Source organism: Eutrema salsugineum, unplaced genomic scaffold (assembly GCF_000478725.1).
Source record: "Eutrema salsugineum unplaced genomic scaffold, Eutsalg1_0 scaffold_16, whole genome shotgun sequence".
NCBI classification, from domain to species: Eukaryota; Viridiplantae; Streptophyta; class Magnoliopsida; order Brassicales; family Brassicaceae; genus Eutrema; species Eutrema salsugineum.
In genome coordinates, this window is record NW_006256858.1 from 1,748,506 (window position 1) to 1,773,851 (window position 25,346).

Genomic DNA, 25,346 nt, shown 5'->3' on the forward strand with positions numbered 1-25,346 from the left:
GTTAGGTCTAGATTTTCAAAGCCAAAAAAAACTGTTTTTTTTGCTAAATCCATTTTAAACTTCTTTAATCAGATCACTTGTCAATAATGACATTAAAAAGTAAAGCATACTGATAAATCAATGATTAATCCAGTTGGATCTGACATTTGCGATCCATGTGTAACTCTGCTTTAATGAGACCACCTACTTTATCTCCCATGCAATATTGCAATGCATACCGAGACATCACACGACTGCCTTATTCTCCTTTCCAAGCTAGCTAGTCGGTCCGAATAGAGCATGCCAAATTGCCAATACATAAGACCAAAAGGTCAATAATCATATAAGTCAAAACCATATAACAACAAAAAGTTTCAAGCCTAAATAATAAAAAACCTTATCGTCCCTATAAGTTTTTTAACTTTGCAGATAAGTACTACCCAACCATATATAACAACAAAACGTTTTAAACCTAAATTATAATCCATCTTGTTACTGTATAACTCCTTTAACTTTGCAGATAAACTTCCCAACCATATCACCTTTAGTAAAAAGCCAGTGGGTCCAATGCCCCAATCCATGTATTGGGAGTCTCTTTTTAGGTTAAAATGGATGGGATCTGAAGAAGACTTGCCTACTTTTTAAAATTATGGGGATTACAATCGAAACTTATAATCATTGCATAACCCATGCTAGGGATGGGATCTGAACACCATGGATTCAACCGATTGAACTACCCATTTTCGCATTTTGATATGAATATATATTAGCAGACAAGGCCTTCGACCTTCAATATTGTCTATGTTATTATCAAATATACCTTGCCTTGGTTAGTGATCAAAACTCAAAAGTACTATCATCATAGTTGGTAGCTTTGTTTCGAAATTCAACTTAACTATACCATTTTATTGGTTAACCGAGAATACGAAGCCTAATGCCAGACTAATTCTCGAGCATATAAAAATATTGAAATACTGTTTGCTTGCATATACTATTGCTGATATACTTAACGGATTCAATACTGTAAATATTGGTGTATAAACGAAAAAAAAAAAAAACAGTTATAAAGGTCATTACATTCGATTTTAGGTAGTGCTATCTATCAATTAAAGGAAATCCACGCAGGCGTTTTGAGTAGATTCTCTTGATACTGTTCTATCCACATCCTTTATATGCGGTTGTTGCCATATAGATATATAACTTTAAACTTTATACATTTCCAATTTGTTTTTACTCACAGACACACGCACATGTGTATAATTCTGATGGGTCCAGCAAGTGCCGCATTTTGTGTCCGCACAATACGTGTGACTTACAAATTTTTGCATCCCAAAAACAATAGATTCAAATCATGTAACCCTGCAACTTCAATGTATATATGGTATACACATGTGTATGAGACTGTAGATTGGCGAGGAGCCAATGTCATAGTACATATAATTGAGGTGCGATATGAGAACCCATTTATGTTGTCTGCCAGAATATCACACTAACATTTCAATACTTTTTAACCCAAAAAAAAACATTTCAGAAACTTCGATACTTCGATTTAAATTTACACACGTTTAGTCAACGCTAAATTTCGAATTACCAACGATAGGTGGTTTAAAAAGAGTGTATATGTGGCCACTAAATATTGGAATATTGTTTATGGCTCCATGCTATTTTTATTTTACTCCTGTTTGTTTTTTTAAAAAAAATTATAGTATTTGTTATCGGACCATTAAAAAATTATTTCATGCTACCATCAAAACCTTAGTTATTACTCGTTCCGTTTTATATTAAGTACTGTTTTAGAGTTTTCAGATAAGTTTAAACCTATACATTTTGTAAATCCAATGCATTAGTTTTACTATTTAATTAATAAGTTATATATATATATATATGTGATTTTAAAAAAAAATCTGCATTAAAAATTACAAAAAAAATTTCTAATAAAATTTTTTTAGTGAAACGGAATCAGTACTAATTAATTCGATCACAAATTTTTTTTATTAAAACCAGCATCAATACCTTTTTTTTAACACTAACCAGCATCGGTACCATTCAAAAATTTTATTAATTTTTTTATAAAATATCTCTTAGTTTCTATAAATTTATACCTTGAGCATCGTTCAACTTATATCTGAAATTGGTTTCAACTTCTGATATTAATTAGCATAACTCAAAAAAATGGGCGATCATTTTCTAATGATTGTCTAATTTGAATTTTATAAATGAAGTATGGTCACTGGTGTATTATAAATTAATGAAATAGTGAAACTGGATTATATTTTGAGCAAACGTACGTCGTATATAATTGTAAGATCACTTGGTATAATATAATACATCGATATCTGACATTTCAAGATGTGTGTTCCCGATCAAATTTATGTATCCATCCGCCTCTGTAGACAACTTTGTTTCCTTGTATATATTATTATTCTTAGCTGCATAGAATAAAAGGTTTCTCCATTGTAACTGCCGAATTAATAGGTAGTAACAACTGTTTTTCTATTCTGGTTAAAGTTTATAATATGTTATTTTTTTTTTTGAAATTATGTTAAATTATATTCCAAAAAAAACAGATTTCTTTACATAATCGTTATTTGAAAATGAAAAGAAACAAAAACAGAGCACGAACTATTTTTATAATAAGATTGAGCAGAGATGATTTTTCGTCCGACTTAGCTTCTGGTTCCGAACCAGATTTCGAGACCATCAGCGTAGCTGTAGTCCCCTGCCCTGCATAACAAGCTGAGACGGTTGCGTACCATCTTGTCCAGATCAGAGATAAGCCGCTGTGGTGGGTTTGGGACATCACCATGACGTCTCGCATTTCGTTCTCTCCAGATCCGAGATACAGATGCTTGGAACACATATCGCAGGATAAATAGCTTTGTTCTGTCAAAACTATTAGATGAGAGGAGAGTGGTGATAGTTTCCAACTCATTTGAATACGCATTCCCGAATAGTCGACCAGCCAATTCGTACCAGATCTGTTGAGAGTAGCTGCACTCGTAGAACAGATGTGTTCTTGTTTCCAAAGGATCATGACAGAAACTGCAAGCTGTCGATATACCACCACCCCATTGTTGCATCCTGTCTCCAGTAGTTAAACGGTTTAACATTGCCAGCCATGTTATAAACCCATACTTTGGCGTCGCGTTCTTGAACCAGACGGCTGAGCTCCACGATTTGCGAGGATTGGACTGTCTTGTAACATGCCAAGTGTGTCGCGATGAGAATTTGGATACAAAAACACCAGTCTTAGTGGTCCAGAGCGATTGATCTTCATGGTGATTTCGCTTTGCTGCTGCAGAAAAGATCTCATGCTCAATGAGATTGTAGACATTAAGGCGATGTCGCTTTCGGCGATGAGATCTCCAAACAGAGGCGAGTGATGCGTGCATACCGACCCCCAGAGTTATAAATCGACTTGGCTCAGTTAGGTCTATTAAGCGACCCATTGGGCACCAATCATCATACCAAAAAGAGGTTTCTTCCCCATTATTCACCTTAATGCGATGCAGACCTCTAGCCACAGCCCTTGTCTTCAGTAATCGTCGCCAAATCCAAGAACCCCGCATCTGCGTCTCACTTACAGTCCATATGGATTTACCCCGAAGTAGGTATATTCGGACCCACCTCACCCAAAGAGAGGTTTTGTTCGATAAGAGTCTCCAAAGAAGCTTGAGCTTACAGACTAAATTGGCTTCTTTTAACGAGCAAATACCCAATCCTCCCTCTATTTTCGGTTTGCAGACATCCATCCAAGACACTTTTGTCTTTTTTGTGCTAAGAATAGGCCCAGACCAAAGGAACGCATTACAAATGGATTCCACTTCCTTGATACAGCTACTGGGGAGTTGAAAAGCAGCACTCCAAAAATTTGTAAACCCCGCAATCACCGAAACTAATAGCTGCAATCGACCTGCATATGAAAGATGGCGAGCCGTCCAACTCCCAATACGTTGCCTGATCCCTGCTATTAAGGGGGCGTAATCATCAGTTGTCATTCTCTTTGTCATCAAAGGGAGACCCAAGTACCGCATAGGCAGCTCACCAGCTGCAAAAGTAAAGTCCTGCATTATCAAATCCCGATCATAAGCTTTGATCCCAGCCATGAAAATGGTGGATTTCTCCATACTGATCTATAGTCCCGAGATAACGGCGAACTCATCAAACACACCCTTGATCGCTGCTATTGACCTCAGTTTACCATCGCAGAAAACCATTAGATCATCGGCAAAACATAAATGGGTTAAATTTAGTTTTGCACAATCTCGGTGGTATCCAAAACGCTTCACCAAAGCAGCTCTGTCCAACATACAGGAGAGAACATTCATGCACAAGACAAAGAGGTAAGGCGAAAGAGCACATCCTTGTCTTAGGCCCCGCCTACTCTGGAAGTATCCCACTAATTCTCCATTTACTTGAACAGAGAAAGAGGCAGTGGAGATACATGTGCTAATCCAAGCAATAAACTGTTGAGGCATTCCCAAAGCCGCAAGAACGGTGAGCAGAAAGTTCCATTGGACTGTATCAAAAGCTTTTGCTATGTCGATCATCATAGCACATCGCGGGGGGCCTTGTTCCCTATGATAGTCATGGACCAGCTCCGAAGCAAGCAGGACATTCTCCACAAGGAGACGATCATGGACGAAAGCAGACTGGTTAGGTAATATAATGCTTGGCAGAACACATTTGAGACGATTGGCAAGAATCTTTGAGATGATCTTGTACAGTACGTTGCAACACGAAATGGGTCGGTAATCTTTCATTGTTTTTGCGTCGTTCTTCTTTGGGATCAGAGCAAGAATCGTCGAGTTTACTCCTTTAGGAAGGAAACCCAACTTAAAGAACGATTGAACAGCAGCTATCACATCTCGTCCAATAACAGTCCAAGCTTCCTTAAAAAACTCCGTCGTATACCCATCCGGACCAGGGGACTTGTCGCTTGGCATGGCAAAGACAACCTTTTGCACTTCCTCTGCAGAGACCTCGCAGATCAGTAGCTCATTCTCCGCTGCAGTGCATCTGTGCCCCAATAAATCCTCCAGAAAAGAGATCTCTGTTCCTTGATAATCCGACGGAACATGAGAAAGAAAATCCTGGAAGTGTCTTTCTGCCTCCATTTTTATCTCAGATATATCTTTCAGCACCGTACCCTGACTATCCACAATCTCCCGAATAGTATTTCGCGATTCTCGCATACAGGCAGCTCTAAAGAACACTTTATTGCATTTATCGCCGACATTCAGCCAATGGAGCTTCGATTTCTGCTTTAGAAAACCTTCTTCCAACTCAGAAAGTTGTTCCCATCTCATGAAAGCGCGAGTTTCAGCTTCTTGCCATGATTGCATGGGATTCAGGATCACTGCCTCTTGTTTTATGCACAGATCTTCATACGCTTCCTTCGTACGTTTTGATAGATCCCCAAATCTGCTCTTCGCTAGTCTCCTCAACGTAGGCTTGAGATCCTTGAGTTTCTTAGATAGGCGGTGCATCGCCGACGTCGAAACAAAGAGGTCTGCCGTCGTTCTCCAATACTCTGTGACAGCTGGCATAAACTCTGGCATTTTAGCCATCGAATTGATAAATTTAAAAGGCCGTTTAAGATGGTGCGAGTTGATATCCATATGAATGCGCCCCCGCAAGTGATCCGAGCATCCTCCAGCTTCGTAAGCACAGTAAGAACGTGGCTGTTGAGTGAGCCATTCCTCATTTATTAGGACTCTGTCTAGCTTCTTGTGCACTAGTCCTTCGCTTCTTTTGTTGCTCCATGTGAACCACGGTCCATGAGAGCCCATATCCACAAGAGAACAATGTTGAATTGCTTCCTGAAAATCCTGAGATCCCTGCGTAATGACCCTTGAGCCAGTGTTCGAGTGGTCATCACTTGAAAGAATCTCGTTATAGTCACCACACAGCATCCAACGTTTGCCCTTATATATTCCAGAATCATGCAGCTGCTTCATCTCTTCCCACAGTGCCCTGCGTTCTGCGCTGAAATTCGCCGCATAAATAAAAGAACAGACAAACTCCCCATCTTGCTCTGATGTCGATATCAAACAAGTGATCATCTGAGCACTCTTTTGAACCACTGTTAATTGCACATCCTTATTCCATACCACCCAGATTCTGCCTAATCTATTGTACTCATAGTTTGAGACCATAGACCAGCCCGGAAATACCAATGAAGCTATATGTGCACTTCGAGTTTCCTTCACTCTCGTTTCCAATATACCACCAAACTGAAAAGAATTACCACGCACCCAGTCCTTGACAACTGAATGCTTGCATTTTTTATTAAAACCTCGTATATTCCAAAAAAAACCTGTCATTGAGAAAGGGTTTTTTTGTTATTCGCTTGCTTCTCAGCCACTGATCCACGATTGGTAGTCGCAGGTCGGTTCCTCGAAGTTTCTGCACCGTATCGGTGCGCTGTTTTGGCCGCTCTCTTCAATTTTGCTCGGCTCCCCTCAGGGTTCATGACACTATTTGTTGGCCCTTCAGTTTTACCCGCATTCTCCTGCATCGCATTCGTATCTAGTTCGCTTTTCCCAGCTGTATCCACATCAAGTCCTTGCTTCTCCCCAGCTTCCATCTCTTCCTCAAGCCCATCACACCCCTCCCTTATCTCCCCCTCTTCTCCAACGTCCATTAGATCAGAGAAACGTGATGCTGTAGAAAGAATCTCCCGCTGGCATTCGTCGAGTTGAGTTCGATGAAATACTTTCGTTGGCGAGATCCACTCCGTTCCTTCACTTGTGTTCTCAGGCTGGGTCACTTGCTTTCCAAAGTCGAGCGTAGTGGCGGTTGTATCAACTGCTTGTACTTTGTCGCCTGGTCCACTTATTCCCTTCCCATTTTCCTTTGTCATTGAGGACAATAAGTTTGACATCGCTGTCTCCACTGGTAGAGTGGCTTTCACTGTGTTCGAATGTGTAGGTTTCTTCATCATCGGTCCTTCACCAACAGACGCGTGTGATTTAGCTGGAGTTGTAAAGTCGCTCCCCCTCTTCAGAATACGTACAGGGTTCTGCTCTCTTCTGCAGTCAGCTGCGACATGCCCCCATCCATCACAATTCGTACAATAGGGGGGTAACCAGGGGAATTCATACTGAATTTCAACTGTTTTCCCCTGAATCTCAAAACAGTGAAACTTCGGTAACGTCTTCGTCAAGTCAACCTCCACTGAGATCTTGGCCACTTCAAAATCTTTTACCCAAAGTGTGTCAGGATGAAGTTGTTTAGGAACCCCAATAGGGCTTGCTAAGAAGCTCAATCCCTTCCAGTTATACAGCTTCCTGGGCACATTTTTCATAACAACCCACAAGGGGACTGATTGCAGAATCGGTTGAACCTCCTCCTCTTTAGGACTCCATTTTGAAACCAGCATGGGGACGTCCTTTATATTCCACATCTTCTGTCGAAGCACCCTCTCCCTCATCTTCCTGTCAGCAATTCGAAATTTTACTGTTGTCTCATTGACCACAAACACGTCGATTTTTGTCTCGGTGTTTCCCACAGTCCAGATTCGGTTTACTGTCATATGTATCGATCCGACATGAGGAGCTTTCTTGAGAAATTTCCCCAACACACAGTCATTCCACATTGGAGCTTCGTTTAGGATTGCTTCCGGAACTCGAAAGACTTTAACCCCTTCGATCTCATCAGCTTCCATGCTGAATTGTTGCAATTGTTCTTTCTTCTTTACTACCTCAGTCCACTTCGCACCCCCGACCTGTTTGTCAATTTTCGCAACTCCCAAATCCTGTATCTCTTGCACACCATCCGTTTTCTCCTCATTCCCTGTAAACAGAGATGAACCCCGATCGATCACCGCCTGTGAAGGGTTGTTCTTCTCCACAGCTTGCTGAGTCACCACCATAGTCGTCTCCTCCCCACCGTTTCCTCCGTTTTCCGGTGGCGGGAGGGCCTCCTGCCCCGGCGCCGCCATGACCGGAGAGTTCGCTTGAGTTCGAAGCTAGAAACCCCAATCGCACAGAATATCGCCTCATTTTATAATATGTTATTATTCAGCATGCGAAGCCAAAAAGTTCATATAATACAAGAAAATGTTAATTTAGATTAACAACACGTAAAATGGTAATCGCCTTTGAAAACCAGAAACGACAAAAATTCTAAATCAATCTATGCAACAGGTTTTATGTTTGAGAGTAATCATCAATTTTCCCATTTTTATCCCACTAGAAAGTTCTATTGTATTAGTGATTGTTGTATCTGTCTCGAATGTGTGATTGATGCGATATTTAGTCAATTCTGCTGTTCTCTCTACAGTAAGTGTGGTGGCTTTCGAGTAAAGTGATACCACTTTCATGATAACAAGGTACATTAAATGTCCTTGTAGGCAAAATTCTATAACTTTTTGGTTTCTCCACCAAATTATACTAACTTTATTATTTAACATATATCCAAAGATCACATCATTCATATTTAAATCCTTGTTTTATTCTTACTTTTAATTCGTTAATTAAGTAGACAATTAAATTTTGAAACTTAATAAGTAAGTAACTATGAAATCACTTTCTTTTTTAGGGAAGTACCTTACAAATGGACAAAAGAGAGAACATCATTATTTTATATTTGGAAAAGATTTTCAGGATTTACTGAACGGATGATATATTAAAAAAATGTGAAAAATCTACCACATAACAAGCATATCCTACTTGAACGAAACACCAATAGAAATATATGTTAAGGCGACACCATCAACCCCTCATTCCATATAAAGTCTATATGTTACGTAAAGATGTACTTAAAACTTTGATTTAACCGTGACATCGAATGCAAAAACTTTTAATTTGTTTTCACTTTCTTCTATCGATGAAATATGATTCGACTCTGGTATAAGCGATGGATTCGGTCGTTACCAAACGATACAACTCATTGAACAATCGTCTTATTATATTACTAACCGAGACTTAGCCATAGACTTTTTTGCCATGTGTAATTGCTGAAGTAAATCGTTTATTAAAAAAAAAATTACGCAAGCAAAAGTAATTTATTACCTTGTTTATTTGTAGTGTATGGCTTAATCTTTTTCGCGGTTGTTACATGAGTGATGAGACTCATCGACTCATCGACTCATCGTTTATACTCCGAGCGTGAAACAGAGGCCATTGTAAGTGTAGGCAAAAACTAAGCTGATCCATCGTTTTCAATGAGAATGCAAAGAAAAAACACTATTTTTACGTATATTGTGAGGAAAAAAACAGTATACAGAAAACCAAAATAAGAACACCACGTGTCAGGATATTTGTGGTGGGAATAACTTCCGTTTTAGACAGAAGCACCTGTGGCTGCGGCTGCGATTCGAGCCGCGTCGAATGTCGACTGATTATATTACGGGTCAATAGCCGTTACTCCTTAATTTGACCAGAGTTTTTTTGTTACTTTTTTATACACACACTTTTGTTATACTTTTAAGTTTTAATACGATACGACTAACTGAAAAGAAAAGGCTATGTCTTGTTACTTAGAAAAACTTAAGTAGTAAATTATGGTCGTCAGTTAGATGAACACTTAATTAACATATGTGCTGTACTTATTTTAGTCATGCGATTACAGTTTAGTAGTAGTAGTATTTGTAAGAATTAGAATAGATTTGTTTTTTGAAGGTTATATTAGTGTATTTAGTTAGTTCACGTGTTTAATGTTCAACCATACATATCAATTTAAATCATCTGCCATGCAAATAAAATTTGGTCAAGAAAGAAGACTACTCATGGACAAATTTGGAGCTAGCGAGACTCGGTGGGTACAAGTTATACAAAACTTATTAAAGGACATAATAAACAACTAACATAAATCATCGTTTACCACGTGCCCATCCAGCTGTGATTGCACTCACTTTCGACTGAGAAACGGAAAGACATAAACCAATATTCGTCCATTTAGGCTCAACCTTTTTCAAGGTGAAAACTGGTTACTCCCTATATTAGTTTCTTCTTATATATGCGAAATGTTATGATTAACATAGGGTTTAGTAGTTGTATCAGAGCTTTCTTTGCAACATCAAGTAAAGGACACTAGATATAGTTAAAAGTTTCAGTTACATGGTTGGTCAAGTTTCAAGATTTTTGTTATTTTATTTTATTTACTTTTCAAGAGTTTAGTTTTGGAACGGTTAATCCGAAGAGATTCCAGGGAGTTTCATGTGTTTGCAACCGTTACCAAAACTCAACTGTTAGTTAAAAACTTATACGTATATATAAGAACATACAAATAGAAAAAAATAAGAGAAAAAGTATACAATTGTTACCAACTAAAGTACCGTGACCATTTGTTGTTGCTACATCGTCATCTCCAACTCCTAACGTTAGGCACGTTCAAAATAACTTTTGAAAACTATCCCACAAAGCAAAATCATATAGCGTTAACCTAGTTTCTTTTTTTCAAAAAAATACCTATACTTTGAAAATATCAAAAATAATATATAGTTTTCTAATTAGGGGAAAAAGGTGACATGGCAGTCAGGAGAAACTAACCCATCTGGTAATGGACAAATGTCAGCAGAGCCATACATTATAAATAGTTTAATGATAAGGGAACGATGATGATGCCAATTCAGTAGTAGGGTCGCTGAGTTGGGGGGTAAAATGGGCAATTCAGAATATATGATTGAAAGTGGAAACGTAAGCTTTCTTGCTTTTGCGTTCTCTCTCTGGTCGGAACAAGACATTCATCAGAGTGACAGAGTCATACATCCGTGAATCGGTGCTTATCCATTTCTTCTAACTCCTTTATTTTTTTCCTCACTACTATTTTACTCAACTGATGTTAAAAGTCAAATTTATACCATGAATGATCTTTTACGTAGTAGACGCTACACATTCTTTAGACTAGTTATCAAGCTATCCAAATGAATTAATAGAATTATGAGCATTACAAATTATGTTAATTATATTTAGTAGATCAACTGTTCAGGTTTTAATGGATATCTCTAACTAGCTTCAGAAAAGGATATGAAACTCGAAATATGCTGAACTAGCTAGACGGAGCAAAAAAAACAATATATAATTAATTGAATCAGGATATCAGCTATGCGTCTATCGTTAACTATGGAGAGCTATGAAATTGTATAATTATTATATTTGGCCTCGTATAGCAAGCCTCAATTAAAACTTACATCAGAAAATAAACTTATGAGATTGAAATAATTGAAGACGAGTGGTTAATTTTGTAATTAGTAATTAGAGCATCTGTAACGATGGTTTTAAAGGAGTTCAAGCATGGGGTTTATGAGATTTTTCATTAAAAATTAAATGAATAAAGCTCAATATTTATAGAGACAGATTCTAATTTAGAACTTTTGAAGTCGGTTTTACAAAGGGTTCACGCGTGACTTGGCCGAATTTGATTGGTTGGCTTTTGACAAAAACTTTTTTCTCCACCTTCTTTCTTTTTCTCTCTCTCTTCTTTTCCTATTTTCTTTAAACTTTTTTTCTTTTTCTATTTTCTCTTTCTTCTCAAAATTTTATTAATAAAAAATTTGAGATGAACCCCATGAGAGGTTCACCATTACTGATGCTCTTAGGTCACCTCCAACGGAGGTTCAAGAGGGTTTCATAAGTGAGCCCGTTTTGTGTGGTCTCGTTTTTTAATTATTTTTGAAGCTCAAATCGAGTGAGACGGTATGAGTAGAGTGAGTTTATTGAACCCGTCTCACTCGGGTATAACTGAACAAGTGGCGAAATCTCATTGGCTGTTGTGTGGAGGAGAAATGGGTAAAGTGTTTCGTTTTTTCATTTGGAGTTGAAATTTTTTTTGAGTCGTCGAACACATATCTCCTCGTCTCCCAGAGCGATTCGACGCCGCCGGTGAAGCCAGCCTTTTCTCCAGCCTTTTCTCGCCGCCGAATAAGAAAGGTAAGTTCATCTGACTCCGTTTAGTTCATTTCTGGGTAATTGTCGAGTGGTTGCTCGCGTTCTTCTTGAAATTGCGATTAGGGTTTTAGGGGAAATTGGGGGAAAAAACGATTTAGTGTTTTTGTTCGGTTTTATTGTAGGGATTTATCACCAATTTGATTTTTATTCGTGGGTGTAGTGTTAATGTTGTTGTTCTTCGATTCGAAATTAGGGTTTCGTTGAATTTGGGGAAAAATCGATTTCTGGTTTTAAAATTTAGGGCTTTTTGATTTGATTGATATATATGAATGATTGAATATGGTGATGATTAATCGGTTATTTGTAGTTGTATATCGATAAGTTTTGTTGAGTACGGATAAGGGCTTTGTCGTTTTAGGGGAACTCGGGGTTTTTCCTCTCGTTTTGATTGTGTTTTTACTCGAAATCTGTTTTGTGGTTTAGTGTTTACGCTTTATAGTAATGATCACTAAGCTTGATCACTAAGTGTGATCAATAAATCGTATTGTATTTGGGTTGATTCACCTATTCGTTTGCGAAAGCATATCTGTTTAAGTATTGTTTAGGGATAATGTTTCGAAGATGCTTAAACCTGCCTTGATTACTATTGTTTAAGTATTGTTTTTTAGTGATAGTGAAAGCATATTGTTTTGTAAACAGGATGCCGATGAGCTGGAGCGAGCCATCCTCTGATGATGAACCGGAGCAAGACATGCGTTGGGCATACGCGGATGGCAACTACGGCATTCCCAAGAAATGCTTCTGTGGTAAACCGGTGAAGATTGAAGTGGCCAGAGGTGGGACTAGTGGGACTCCTAGACGCAAATATTACAGATGTCCTGAGTACGTTAACGAGGTAAGATGATGAGCGAGTTCATTTAGATATATTTATGCCCATGTTTACAATTTCTGACCACCTCATCCGACAATGTGCAGGAGACATATGAGCATCTCTTTAAGTGGTGGGATGAGGCAGTTATCTCCCGTTTGGAGATAAGACTTGAAGACCAAAGGGAGACCATGTTCGACATACTACCTCAACCCACCACTCGAGTAGCGAGGGAGGAGGTCAGTGTGCTCGAAGGGGAAGTGAGGGAGGAGATACGTGTGCTCGCTGAAGAAGTTGCTACTCTGAAGGAACAAATGGCACGTCAAAGTGAAAGCTATCTTATGCTTTGCTCTCTTTGTGTATTTGCTGCTCTGTGTTACCTGTTTAGGTAGTTTATGATGACCTGCTACGTGTTTTAGCGGTTTTTCCCTTAAGTTAAGACAATCAGTAGTTATGTAAGCGGCTTTACCTTTATGTTAAGACATTGTTAAGACATCTGTTTCATTAATGTATTTCGGTCATGTTTGGTTATTGCCTTGGAGAATTTTGTTACTTTTTTTCCGTCTTTGATATTTGGGTGACAGATCGGGAGGAAGGCTAAAGAATGTGTGAAGGTAAAAGTTCCTTATTCGTTGCTTTATTACGTTTAGGGTTTAATATTTGTCAGTGTATCACTTCATTACACTCCCTTTCTGTCTTTGCGAGGTCATGTCACATAAAGATCGAAGCCATCTACTCCAACCATAACCGAGGAATACTTCCCGCGTTGAACAAAGGTTAGTCATAAACCCAACTACTTCACCTCGTAGCATTTAAGACAGTTAGGTGTATAGTTAAGGTACATCTTGTCAATGGTTGCTGCTTTAGATTAGGTTAAATAGAGATTAAAAACCCTTATAGACCATCATGTCATCGGTCATTACTTCTACGATGTAAGCTTAATGGTTTCATTCATTGCTAGCTACTCTGGTAGATATTTAGTAAAACGTAAAATCTCTTAAAAACTTTAAATTTAAATCTTTTAACGTTTTGAAAACTTGAGAAAATTGTCATCATAAAACAGAACATTGTAAACCCTTATTAATGTCACCACCAAACACTAAGCAATATACACTTTAAATCCTTCTATATTAAACCCTTTTTACCCTTCTTCAAATCACCCTTCTTCATTTCACACTTCAACGCAAGTAAACCCCACTATGGCTTCACCGCACAGCTTTCTTAACCTCTTAAATAGCCAGGAAGAGAACGGCTTCTCATTCTCACCAAATGTAGACTTAGGATCCTCTCAGCTCCCACCTTTTAGTTCCCAGTTGACGGAGGAGCCCACTGTGACTGTTGACGCGAAAACATCGAAGAGGAAATGGCATCCAACTAAAGATATCGTTTTGATCTCGGCATGGTTGAACACAAGCAAGGATCCCGTCATCGGGAATGACCAGAAACCGGCGCATTTTGGGGTCGTATCAGTCTGTACTTCAACAACAGTCCGCATTTAGCTGATTTTTGCAAGCAACGGTGGGGCCGTATCAATGACCAGACTTGCAAATTTTTCGGGTGCTACGATGCAGCCGTTAAACAGCAAAGCTCTGGTCAAAATGATAACGATCTGATGAAGGCTGCTCATCAGATATTTGTTAGTGATCACGGCTTCAAGTTCGGACTTGAACATTGCTGGCGTGAACTCAGGCACGACCAGAAGTGGTCGTCAGTATCCGCTGTGAAAGAGAGCGAGGTCAAAAAAAGGAAGAACAAGTCACCGGCTGCAACATCGCCACATGAAGTTGATGCTGAGGAGTCACCAGAGAGTCGGCCCCCGGGTGTGAAGGCAGCGAAGAAGGCTTTGGAAAGCAATGGCAAGGGTAAAAAGGGTGCTCAATCCGATGAAGATGACGGGCAAGAGTTGACGGAGATGAACAAGTTTTGGGAAATAAAGAAACAGGATCTTGCGATTAAGGACAGGCTCTCCAAGCAGAAATTGCTTGATAGTTTGGTGTTACGAATGAACTTACTTTCAGAAAAGGAAAGGGCCCTCAAGGATAAACTAGTTAGTGAACTGTTGGGTTAATCTTTAGTGAACTGTTGGGTTTTTCTTTGTTGAAGAATGGTGTTTTCATGTTTTTAAGACGACCACAATGTTTAGGGTAGATTTTGAACTTCGGTTTATGCTTTCCATTTCATATCCTTGTGTTTTTTAAGTTCATGTAATGGCACTTTATCTACTACATTATGGCTTGGAAATCGCTTTCATACATTTACTTTGGAAATTGCTTTCATACATTTGGTTTCTGGACTTTGGTAATGGTTTTGTATTGAACAGGTTTGGAGAAAGTGCTGACTCCGCAAGTTGTCATAAAGCTTGTTTGTATCATAGAGATGTGTCCTATCGTCTTTATCACTTGTTTGTATCCGCAAGTTGTCTTAAAGCTGTGTACTCATATGTTTGTATCCACATATTTATTTGAGTTGTATTTGTATCCACATGTTTTATTTTTTATATCTTTGTAGCCACATGATTTTTCAGATGTTGGTATCCACTACCTCATCTCTCATAATCGCCCATCTATATATAGCAACAAAGCACCCTCAAACTATGTCTCTCAAAGTCTTCTCTTCTATCTTCTTCTATGTTATCTTCTCAAACACAAACGGTTTAAAAGTAATCCAACTCTTCTCTTCTAAACACCTAAACACCGTTTTTAAAATTTGTTGTTTAACCTCTCTCATGGCATCTTCTTCTTACAATGATTTCAACAATGGTTTTGATGAAAATTATGATGAAAATTTTGTTGAAATTGTTGATGATAGTTTGGATGACCAGTTTGATGATCTTTTTGATCAAAAATTTGACAAAGCTTTGAACTTTTTTCTTGAACGTCAAACAGTTCCCAAACCAAAGAAGAAGAAGAAGAGAGCATATATTGAAAGAAATCGTGAAGAAGGTCATATCCGTTTATGGAATGACTACTTCAGTGAAGATGCTACATACCCGCCCAACTTATTCCGCCGCCGTTTCAGAATGAACAAGTCATTGTTCATGCGTATTGTGGGACAACTTTCCCAAGAAATGCCATTTTTTCAACAACGGAGAGATGCCACTGGAAGAGTTAGTCTATCGGGATAACAAAAATTTACGGCAGCAATTCGTATGTTAGCATATGGTAGTGCTGCGGATGCAGTGGACGAATACCTGCGCCTCGGTGAAAGTACAACAATTTCATGCTTGGAACATTTCACGGAAGGAATCATATCATCTTTCGGGGATGAGTATTTAAGACGACCCACTAGAGAAGATCTTCAACGCTTGCTTAATGAAGGAGAGGATCGTGGATTCCCCGGGATGATTGGAAGCATCGGTTGTATGCTCTGGGAGTGGAAAAATTGTCCAACAGCCTGGAAAGGCCAATATACACGGGGTTCAGGAAAACCAACAATTGTCTTGGAGGCTGTAGCATCATACGATCTTTGGTTTTGGCATGCCTTTTTTGGACCTCCAGGTACTTTAAACGATATAAACGTTCTCGATCGCTCACCTATTTTTGATGATGTATTACAAGGTCGAGCTCTAAAAGTCAGGTTCTCTGTCAACGGAAATCAGTACCGACTTGGATATTACCTCACCGACGGTATTTACCCAAATTGGGCAACGTTTATACAATCTATCCACCTTCCACAAAGTGAGAAAGAAAAGTTATTTGCTACACGACAAGAATTTGTTCGGAAAGATGTTGAAAGAGCTTTCGGAGTCTTGCAAGCAAGATTTGCTATTGTCAAAAACTCTGCTCTTATTTGGGATAAGGAAAAAATAGGCAAGATTATGAGAACGTGTATCATCTTACACAACATGATAGTAGAAGACGAAAGAGAATCCGACACCCAATATGATCTATCAGAGTTTGAACAAAGAGAAGGAACGAGATTTTCACAAGTCGATATGACGTATTCGACCTATATGCCCACAAATATTGGCAATATGATCGGGATTCGCAATCAAGTTCGTGATAACGATATTCATCAGCAATTAAAAAATGATCTAGTTGAACATATATGGCATAAATTTGGTTAAGTGCTTCATGTATTGTATTTTGTTATTTCCTTTAAGATTTCATATTTCAGTATTTTTTAAATGTTTGTGTATTCTAATGTTTTCTAAGTGTTTCATGTATTGTATTTGTATTTTAATGTTGTTTTTATGTAATTTTAATTATGTAATGTTAATTTTGAAAAAATCGAATTTTTTTTTTATAAATTATATTATTATTATATTCAATTGATACTCAAATATAGGTTCATTGATGAAAAGTAGTTTTAAGGTGGAGATGATTTCTTTTTTAATAAGCAATAAAACTAATAAACAATTGCTATGAACCCCATAGATATCATGGTTGGAGATGCCCTTACGCACTTTCACCCAGTGCTAGGTTCCAATATTAATTTCAACGCTTTTGAATTATTTTCTTCTATTTATCTATTTATTACATTATACACACTAACTAGTAACTCCTCCTATAAAAAGAAGAAACCACCTTAGCTCTTCTCCTCATTCCTAAATTCCAGCCGCCAAAAACTCCAACAAAATCTTTCCTAACCACGAACCGAATCCGAGCGGTCTTCAAATGGGCACGGCGGACTACACATTTCCTCAAGGAGCGGAGGAGTCGCACCGCCGCCACCACACGGTGGAGGCTCCCGAGCCTCAGCCGTTCTTGAAGTCACTTCAGTACTCATTGAAGGAAACTCTGTTTCCAGACGACCCTTTTAGACAGTTCAAGAACCAGAAAGCATCTAGGAAAGTTGTATTAGGCATCAAGTACTTCTTCCCGATCTGCGAATGGGCTCCACGCTACAATCTCAAGTTCTTCAAATCGGATCTCATTGCCGGAATCACCATCGCTAGCCTCGCCATCCCTCAGGGCATCAGTTACGCCAAACTCGCTAACTTGCCTCCCATTCTTGGCCTTTGTAAGCGTTATTTCTTCTTTTTCTATTCTTTTTTTTTTGTTTGTAAAACGGTTCTTTATTAAAATAAAAATGGCGGTTTCTTATGATTACACTGAGAACTATATTTTTAAGAAATAGATAGCGAGCATTACGGCAATAACAAAAGAACCTCAAATCCAACACTTTTTTTTTTGTTTTGTCCTAACTCAAATATTTTATTCCTGATAAAAGAAAGTTTCTGACAATTAAACTAAAACAAATTATAATCTAGGAAAGGCAGTAAGTAATTATACAATGAAACTCAATACAGTTTGATTAAAATTCAGAGTTCTAATTATTGTATTGTACTGTGTGTTTTTGTTTGTTTGTTTGCGTTTAATTAGACTCGAGTTTTGTACCGCCATTGGTGTACGCGGTACTGGGGAGTTCAAAGGATTTGGCGGTCGGAACGGTTGCGGTTGCGTCTCTGTTGACAGGTGCGATGTTGAGCAAAGAAATAGACGCTGAGAAATATCCTAAGCTTTACCTTCAAATCGCTTTCACCGCCACGTTTTTCGCCGGCGTTTTCGAAGCCTCACTCGGCTTTTTCAGGTTCTTATTTAATTGATTTCTCCTTTGTTACTTTATTTTCCTTTTTTTATCTGGTTTTAAAGTGTGAGTTATACCTTTGGATGTGGACAAAGAATCCGGCACTCAAAAATATCTGAACAAAAATATTAACCTTTTGTTTCACCTTGCTTTCTTGGACTCATACAATATAAAAAAAAAAGACATTATAAACCATTCAGAAAGCACTGGGCTATGAGTGAAATACGTCATTGCAAGTTACGTCACGTGAACTTGATATTGCTGACAAACGAGCCTATAGGATAAACGCGTGATAACTGTGTAGAGAATCCTACGCGAATGTAATTACTTTACTGGTATGATTATGTTTTTAATTTTTTAGTGTGATTGGTTACTACTTGGTCCAAAAGACATGGGAGATATTTTCTGTGACGTATACATTTATAGGTGGAATCTATTATAGATTCCCAAAAATTCTGATAAAGCTGGTGAGTTTGGTGATGGATGAGTCAATGATGCAAACTGATCATTTACTGTCAGTATCTTTTCAACAATTACCAATAAAGAAACAAACTTTTTAACCAAAAAAAGTAAAATTACACAAAAGTAAATAAAGGTGAAAAAGTTTTAAAGATAATTTTAATTGCAGGTTAGGGTTCATAGTGGATTTTCTATCGCATGCAACGATAGTGGGATTCATGGGAGGAGCAGCGACGGTGGTGAGTCTGCAACAGCTTAAGGGTATTTTCGGACTTAAACATTTCACAGAAGCCACTGATGTTATCTCTGTCATGCGTTCCGTTTTCTCCCAAACTCACCAGGTGTGTCTTATTTCCGCTTTATTTATTTTTTGGCTAATTAATTATTTAATTAAATTTACCAAAATATCACTCAAGTTTACAGTGTCGATAAATTTAAAAATATTAAAGGTATTTTTGTTGTGCAGTGGAGATGGGAGAGTGGCGTTCTCGGCTGTGGTTTCCTTTTCTTCCTTCTCTCCACCAAATATTTCGTAAGATTTCATTATTTCAACTCTTACCTTTTTATCATGATTTGAATCAAATTAATTATTCCCATTTTTTTGGACGAGGGCGGATTTTAACAAAGACACGCTACAATGATAGTTCGTAATCGTATAATTCCATTATTCTCGTCTTTATCAATCTTTTTCTTACAAAGAATATATATAAGAGACAAATTCACATGATGAAATCTAAGTAATCACACAGTAGAAAACGTAATTTAATGTGTGTTAATGACGAATTGATGATGCAGAGCACGAAGAAACCAAAATTCTTCTGGGTGGCGGCGATGGCTCCTTTGACCTCAGTGATTCTTGGAAGCCTCTTGGTTTACTTCACTCACGCTGAGAGACATGGTGTTCAAGTGGTATTTTTCAATCTCTCCATCTCTTTATTTTGACAATAATAATTGAAACAATAATTCAATAAAGACCAAAAATATATAATGTATAGTCATTTCACCGAAATCGACAAAATTAATATATACATGTCACCTTAATATTTACATTTCACCTTAATTTAAAAAAGAGAGAAAAATAAGGTAGAATATTGTGGTTAGAAAAGATACAAGAAGCAAGAAGTTGTAAGTTTTTAAATGATTGTGGGAAAAGAAGTGGGCTCATGTGCTTTCTCGGAATTTTATTTATTATAATTTTGTACAAAATGGAGAGGAATGATAGAATAAAAGAAGGTGTACGATATGTGCAGATAGGGAACCTGAAGAAAGGGTTAAATCCACTGTCCGTGTCTGATCTCGTCTTCACTTCCCCTTACATGTCGACAGCTGTCAAGACTGGCCTCATCACTGGCATCATCGCCCTCGCTGTAAGTAAAGATTAGTTATAGGTCTTGGATTTAACGAGAAAATAGTATGCTTTGAACTTTGAGAGTAATAATCGGAGAGATAGAGTAATAATCTGGAAGAAATATGATCTAAGTATTGTGTAAAATGTCTTCTTTCATTAACTCATAAATGCTAATTATTATACTCGACTAATTTTAACGAAGAAAGGAAATTCTACTAACAGTGTCACTAGCAAATTAACCAAGTATTCAATTAGTGGTTCCTTACAAATCACTAATTCAATAACATGAGATTTTACAAAACTTTTTAATATATATATTTTCAAACATATATATGATTTTAATACAAATCACTCCAAATGCTAGATTGAATACACCTCCTTTCACTTTTGGGTTAGCTTTTTCACATCAGTCCGGACCTTAATAGCCCCTTTTCCAACTAAAGTTAAAAGCTAGGAAACTAACCTAACCGAGAGCAATTTTTATAACTCATAATACAGTAAAATCTCTATAAATTAATACTCGATAAATCAATAATCACTATAAATTAATAAATTTTGATGGTTCCAAATCGGGACAATGTAAAAATTCATCAAATTCGATAAGATAATAAGATAATATTTTTTTTTGAAACTCCTATGTAAATATATGGTCCCAACAAAAATATAAATTAATAATTATATAAATTTATATAAATATATGTATATATAATATTTATAATATGACCAATATATTTGATTTTATTTAAGGTTAAAATCTCATTGAATCTCATCTCTCTAGTTATTATATCAGTAGCTCTTATTGGTGTTTTACGGCATACATTCAAATTTTAATGATGATTTTTTAATGTGATAATTGATTTTTTACCTGTAAATGTTTTTAAATATATTATAGTGTTATCTTCAATTTTATCATTAATAATACAGATAGTAGCCATAATTTTTTTATAAATTTTAAACTTATGAACATATATATTTTTATATAGACAATCCAATATGGTATTAAAAACTATTTTATTGATTGTTAATCATAATTTATATTTTAAGATTTGTTAAACTTTAAAAATATAACGTTATTCCAAAGAATTTTTTAAAAATTATATATAGAAAACAAGTTTTCTCTTATAAATTAATAATTATTAATTTACAGATAAATTAATATCACGATAAATTAATAAAATATCACGGTCTCGACATTATTAATTTATAGAGGTTTTACTGTATGCAGTTTTGAGATTAAAATATGAAAAATAAAAAATGAAAATCATAAAAAAAAAAAACTAAAAAAAAAACAAATCATGTGTAAAAATGCAGGAAGGTATAGCTGTGGGGAGGAGCTTTGCGATGTTCAAGAACTACAACATTGACGGGAACAAAGAGATGATAGCATTTGGAATGATGAACATCGTTGGTTCCCTCACTTCTTGTTACCTCACAACCGGTATGTACACATACACCTTCAATTTATATTATTACCACATCTCTTAACTATATATGTAATCTGAAAAAACAAAAAAAAAAAAACTTAATTATAATATAATATTAATCACATTACCACACACTGCGTTCTAGGACCGTTTTCGAGGTCGGCCGTGAACTTCAACGCGGGTTGCAAGACAGCAGTGTCGAACATAGTGATGGCGATTGCGGTAATGTTCACACTGCTCTTCCTCACTCCGCTTTTCCACTACACACCACTCGTCGTCCTCTCCTCTATCATCATAGCCGCTATGCTCGGCCTCATTGACTATCAAGCTGCCTTTCATCTCTGGAAAGTCGACAAATTCGACTTCCTCGTCTGCATGAGCGCCTACTTTGGTGTTGTCTTCGGTAGTGTCGAGATCGGTCTCGTCCTCGCCGTAAGTCTTATTATACATTTACTTCAGAATATACCTCATATAGTTCAGATTTATACTGTGTTGTTTGTGTTTGGCGTTTGCATTTACATTTACATTCTGTGAAAAGGTGGCGATATCGATAGCGAGATTGTTGCTATTCATGTCGAGGCCACGGACTGCGGTGAAGGGAAACATACCAAACAGCATGATATATAGGAACACTGAGCAGTATCCTTACTCAAGAACCGTTCCTGGTCTTCTCATTTTGGAAATTGACGCTCCCATCTACTTTGCCAACGCTGGTTACTTGCGTGAGAGGTAACCTTTTAACCCTAATTCATTTATACACGCCAAGGAATTAATGAGGATTAGTTTATAATTATGTTTCCTATTCATTTATTTGCCGGGTACAGAATCACAAGGTGGATCGATGAAGAGGAAGAGAGAGTCAAAACATCAGGAGAAAGCAGTTTGCAATATGTTATACTCGATATGTCCGGTAATTGCATATCTTGATTTAATTTCTATGATACTACTTGTATTGTTTTTGTTCGAGGCTAAATTTGTGTGTGCTGAACAAAACAGCTGTTGGTAATATCGACACGAGTGGTATAAGCATGATGGAGGAAATTAAGAAAATTATCGACAGAAGAGCGCTGAAGGTAACGTAATGCTTTTTAGGGTACATTACGCGTATTCTTCATATTGTTAAATCTTTTTTTTTTTAATCCTCAGTTAGTATTGGCAAATCCGAAAGGAGAGGTCGTGAAGAAATTAACAAGATCCAAATTCATCGATGGTAATTTGGGCAAAGAATGGATGTTCTTAACGGTAGGAGAAGCCGTGGAGGCTTGTAGTTTCAGGCTTCACACGTTCAAAAACGAACCGGCCTCCAAAGAAGAGCCTTGGAACAATGTATAATTCCTTTTTTTTAGTCGTTTTGAGAGTGCTCGTAATTAAATTGCTGTATGTAATCTTAAATATCAGGAAAAGGTAATTATCGCATTTTGTAAAGTTTACTGTGTGTAACACATCTCACATGCAATTTGTACTCTTTATGATCTCCTTATAAGTTACAACAAGGGTAAATGTAGATTATCCAGTGTTATATATGTAAAATTTTTTGACGTTTAGCGGAATATAAAAATATTGAAGAGAAGTCTGAAGAAGTTGTGATTATGAAGTTCGACCAATATCGTTTGCAAGCGTACAAATCACTAAAAATAAAATAAACCACCAAAATCGTAATTAACTGACCGAATTAAACCGTAAATAAAATCATGTGTGTTACAAAAGCGGTTTTGTGATCTAAAAGGCCTTCTCTTTTCATAAAAGCCCATCAAGTTTAGAACATTCAAGGGATCTGAAGATAATAGTTCTGTACGTCAACGTCCACCATACGGATGCTTCTTTGCCCCATACAAAACAGGACACGTAAGCAAATAGAGTCAGATCCACGATACGTACGATGTATCATTTTCAATGCTTTCGTGTCTTTAATCTCCAACAAATACTAAAATGCCACGTGGTTCTTTCCAAGAAGAACTTCGTCGTTACGAAATCCAGTGTGTTCACAAGCAGAGCAAGGAGACTTTTTTGGAGAAAACAGAACTTAAGATGAGCAACGACGATTCACGACTCGGTGACTCGACTCGTTCGACGGAAGAAGATGGCCACGACGGTGGAAACCACACGCCTTACGAGTCTCGTTTCCAGTCGCAGCGATTTGACTCGTCCTTCTCCGATTTTGACTCCCAACCTGAGAAAGACTCACCAGGCGGCGATTCGTCTCCTCACTCTAACGAAGGAGATTTCTCGTCATCGCAGAAGGAACTACCAGAAAATCAATCTCCGCCGTTTGTAAACAGTTCAGAACCTACGAACGGTCCGATCTTGCCGCCTCCATCGGTCATGGAGAAAGAGGAAGGTTTCGCTCTCAGGGAGTGGCGAAGGTAAAACCTTTCTTCTTGCATGCAGCTTTTGATCCTTTACTAGCTTCATCGTCTCTTTTTTTAATTCATAAATTCTATAATCTTCGAATTTTTCGATTTTTTTTTTTCCGTTTTGTAAAGTCGATGTTTTTATAGAGTTTCCACGAGTTTTGGATTTGATTGCTTTGGATTTGCCTAAAACCTTAATCTAGCAAGTCTGTAAAATATCCATTGAATAAGGGGTCAACTCCTAACGTTGACCAAACATTGTCCCATGGGGTCTTTTAATTTGTTCAAGAAGTTTTATCCTTGAACAAAGAGTCTGACAAAAGCCAGTAATCCATGTCTTTGATCCTGTTACTAATTGGTACAGTTATGTTGTCTTATTTTCCATTTACATGAGCATAATCTGGGATTAGTAATGTCTGATTAAATATCTTATATTGAAAAGTGTTGTGTTGTGTTGCGTTGTGTGTCTCAGGCTAAACGCTCTGAGATTGGAAGAGAAGGAGAAGAAGGAGAAAGAAATGGTTCAGCAGATTATAGAAACAGCAGAGCAATACAAGGCCGAGTTCTATAGCAAGCGTAGCATAACTGTTGAAAACAACAAGAAATCCAACCGCGAGAAAGAGAAGGTGGTGATTGGGTCTCTGTAAACTTGCTGTTATCATATCAAGATTTGTGTGTTTGAGTTTGTGAAAATTCTCAAGCTTTCTTTTATTTGCCAGTTGTTTTTGGAGAACCAAGAAAAGTTTTATGCTGAAGCTGAGAAAAACAATTGGAAGGCGATTGCGGAACTCATTCCTCGTGAAGTACCGGTTTTGGAGAAGAAAGGGAAGAGTAAGAAAGCTTCCATAACTGTGATACAAGGACCAAAACCAGGGAAACCCACTGATCTTTCTCGTATGCGTCAAGTGCTTACGAGACTCAAGCACAATCCACCTTCTCATATGAAGCCTAAGTTGCCTACGCCACCTTCTCAAGTTGATCCGTGAGTCCAAACGGGTCCGCAGGTTCAAAGAAGCTGTAGTTTGTTTCTGTGACAAGTTAACTTCTTCTTTATTTTGTGTAAAGCCGTCTGCAATGTGTTAGCCTCGAATTTTGCTTCTTTTGGTTACGTTTCTCTGGTCTTAGCATTCCCACACAGTTTTTAACTTTGATGTTTATATTCAATAATCAATAATAAGACAGACCATAATGTGTGTACATCGTCTTCCTACCAAAAGAAGATTGGTTTTTTTAGCAAGCCTCCCATTTTGTTTAACTATAGTTGTAGGAAAAAAGAAATCTGGTTTTGGTACAATTTACAATTTCAATTTTCATTAGCTTGTTGATTGGCCCATCTTAGATTGGCTTCACAAAATATGCCCAAACCGTCTCTTAAAATGAAGTCTTGTTGGCCCATCTTAGACCCACACGTGACTTCCGTCGCATCCTTATCGTATCAATTGATAAATCATGATTTGGCGGCAACCGTTTCATCGCAACCGTTCAAATCAACGACCTTCCTTCACTATTACCATCTGACCGGCTATAGCAGGTAAAAGCACCTGGGGTTACTGG

General features: G+C 37.5%; 4 protein-coding genes across 4 annotated transcripts; all 4 read left to right on the forward strand.

The window, feature by feature from the left end:
- The first annotated feature begins 13,880 nt into the window (after positions 1 to 13,880).
- LOC112087796 (glutathione S-transferase T2-like) lies at positions 13,881 to 14,749 on the forward strand. The gene is made up of 2 exons (XM_024157787.1): positions 13,881 to 14,154; positions 14,253 to 14,749. The coding sequence occupies exons 1-2, from the start codon at positions 13,881 to 13,883 to the stop codon at positions 14,747 to 14,749; spliced, it is 771 nt and encodes a 256-aa protein (XP_024013555.1).
- A 1,080-nt stretch (positions 14,750 to 15,829) lies between these two features.
- On the forward strand, positions 15,830 to 16,747 carry LOC112087797. Its single transcript, XM_024157788.1, has one exon. It carries the CDS (start codon positions 15,830 to 15,832, stop codon positions 16,745 to 16,747), a length of 918 nt encoding a protein of 305 aa, XP_024013556.1.
- A 469-nt stretch (positions 16,748 to 17,216) lies between these two features.
- LOC18020707 (sulfate transporter 3.1) lies at positions 17,217 to 22,977 on the forward strand. Its single transcript, XM_006403807.2, has 12 exons — positions 17,217 to 17,643; positions 18,006 to 18,213; positions 18,839 to 19,010; positions 19,136 to 19,201; positions 19,465 to 19,578; positions 19,920 to 20,036; positions 21,329 to 21,455; positions 21,587 to 21,873; positions 21,980 to 22,170; positions 22,266 to 22,351; positions 22,438 to 22,514; positions 22,588 to 22,977. The coding sequence occupies exons 1-12, from the start codon at positions 17,298 to 17,300 to the stop codon at positions 22,771 to 22,773; spliced, it is 1,977 nt and encodes a 658-aa protein (XP_006403870.1). The 5' UTR covers positions 17,217 to 17,297; the 3' UTR covers positions 22,774 to 22,977.
- A 406-nt stretch (positions 22,978 to 23,383) lies between these two features.
- Positions 23,384 to 24,989, forward strand: LOC18020708 (clathrin light chain 3). Its single transcript, XM_006403808.2, has 3 exons — positions 23,384 to 23,804; positions 24,265 to 24,418; positions 24,512 to 24,989. The coding sequence occupies exons 1-3, from the start codon at positions 23,470 to 23,472 to the stop codon at positions 24,776 to 24,778; spliced, it is 756 nt and encodes a 251-aa protein (XP_006403871.2). The 5' UTR covers positions 23,384 to 23,469; the 3' UTR covers positions 24,779 to 24,989.
- The last annotated feature ends 357 nt before the right edge of the window (positions 24,990 to 25,346 follow it).

Coding starts and splice junctions, on each gene's coding strand:
- LOC112087797 (XM_024157788.1), top strand. CDS start 15,830: ATGTTAGCATATGGTAGTGCTGCGGATGCAGTGGACGAATACCTGCGC.
- LOC18020707 (XM_006403807.2), top strand. CDS start 17,298: ATGGGCACGGCGGACTACACATTTCCTCAAGGAGCGGAGGAGTCGCAC. Junction 18,214..18,838: donor GCCTCACTCGGCTTTTTCAG/GTTCTTATTTAA, acceptor TTTTAATTGCAG/GTTAGGGTTCATAGTGGATT. Junction 19,202..19,464: donor TTCTCTCCACCAAATATTTC/GTAAGATTTCAT, acceptor TTGATGATGCAG/AGCACGAAGAAACCAAAATT.
- LOC18020708 (XM_006403808.2), top strand. CDS start 23,470: ATGAGCAACGACGATTCACGACTCGGTGACTCGACTCGTTCGACGGAA. Junction 23,805..24,264: donor GCTCTCAGGGAGTGGCGAAG/GTAAAACCTTTC, acceptor TGTGTGTCTCAG/GCTAAACGCTCTGAGATTGG. Junction 24,419..24,511: donor CCAACCGCGAGAAAGAGAAG/GTGGTGATTGGG, acceptor TTTATTTGCCAG/TTGTTTTTGGAGAACCAAGA.
- LOC112087796 (XM_024157787.1), top strand. CDS start 13,881: ATGGCTTCACCGCACAGCTTTCTTAACCTCTTAAATAGCCAGGAAGAG. Junction 14,155..14,252: donor TTTTGGGGTCGTATCAGTCT/GTACTTCAACAA, acceptor GCTACGATGCAG/CCGTTAAACAGCAAAGCTCT.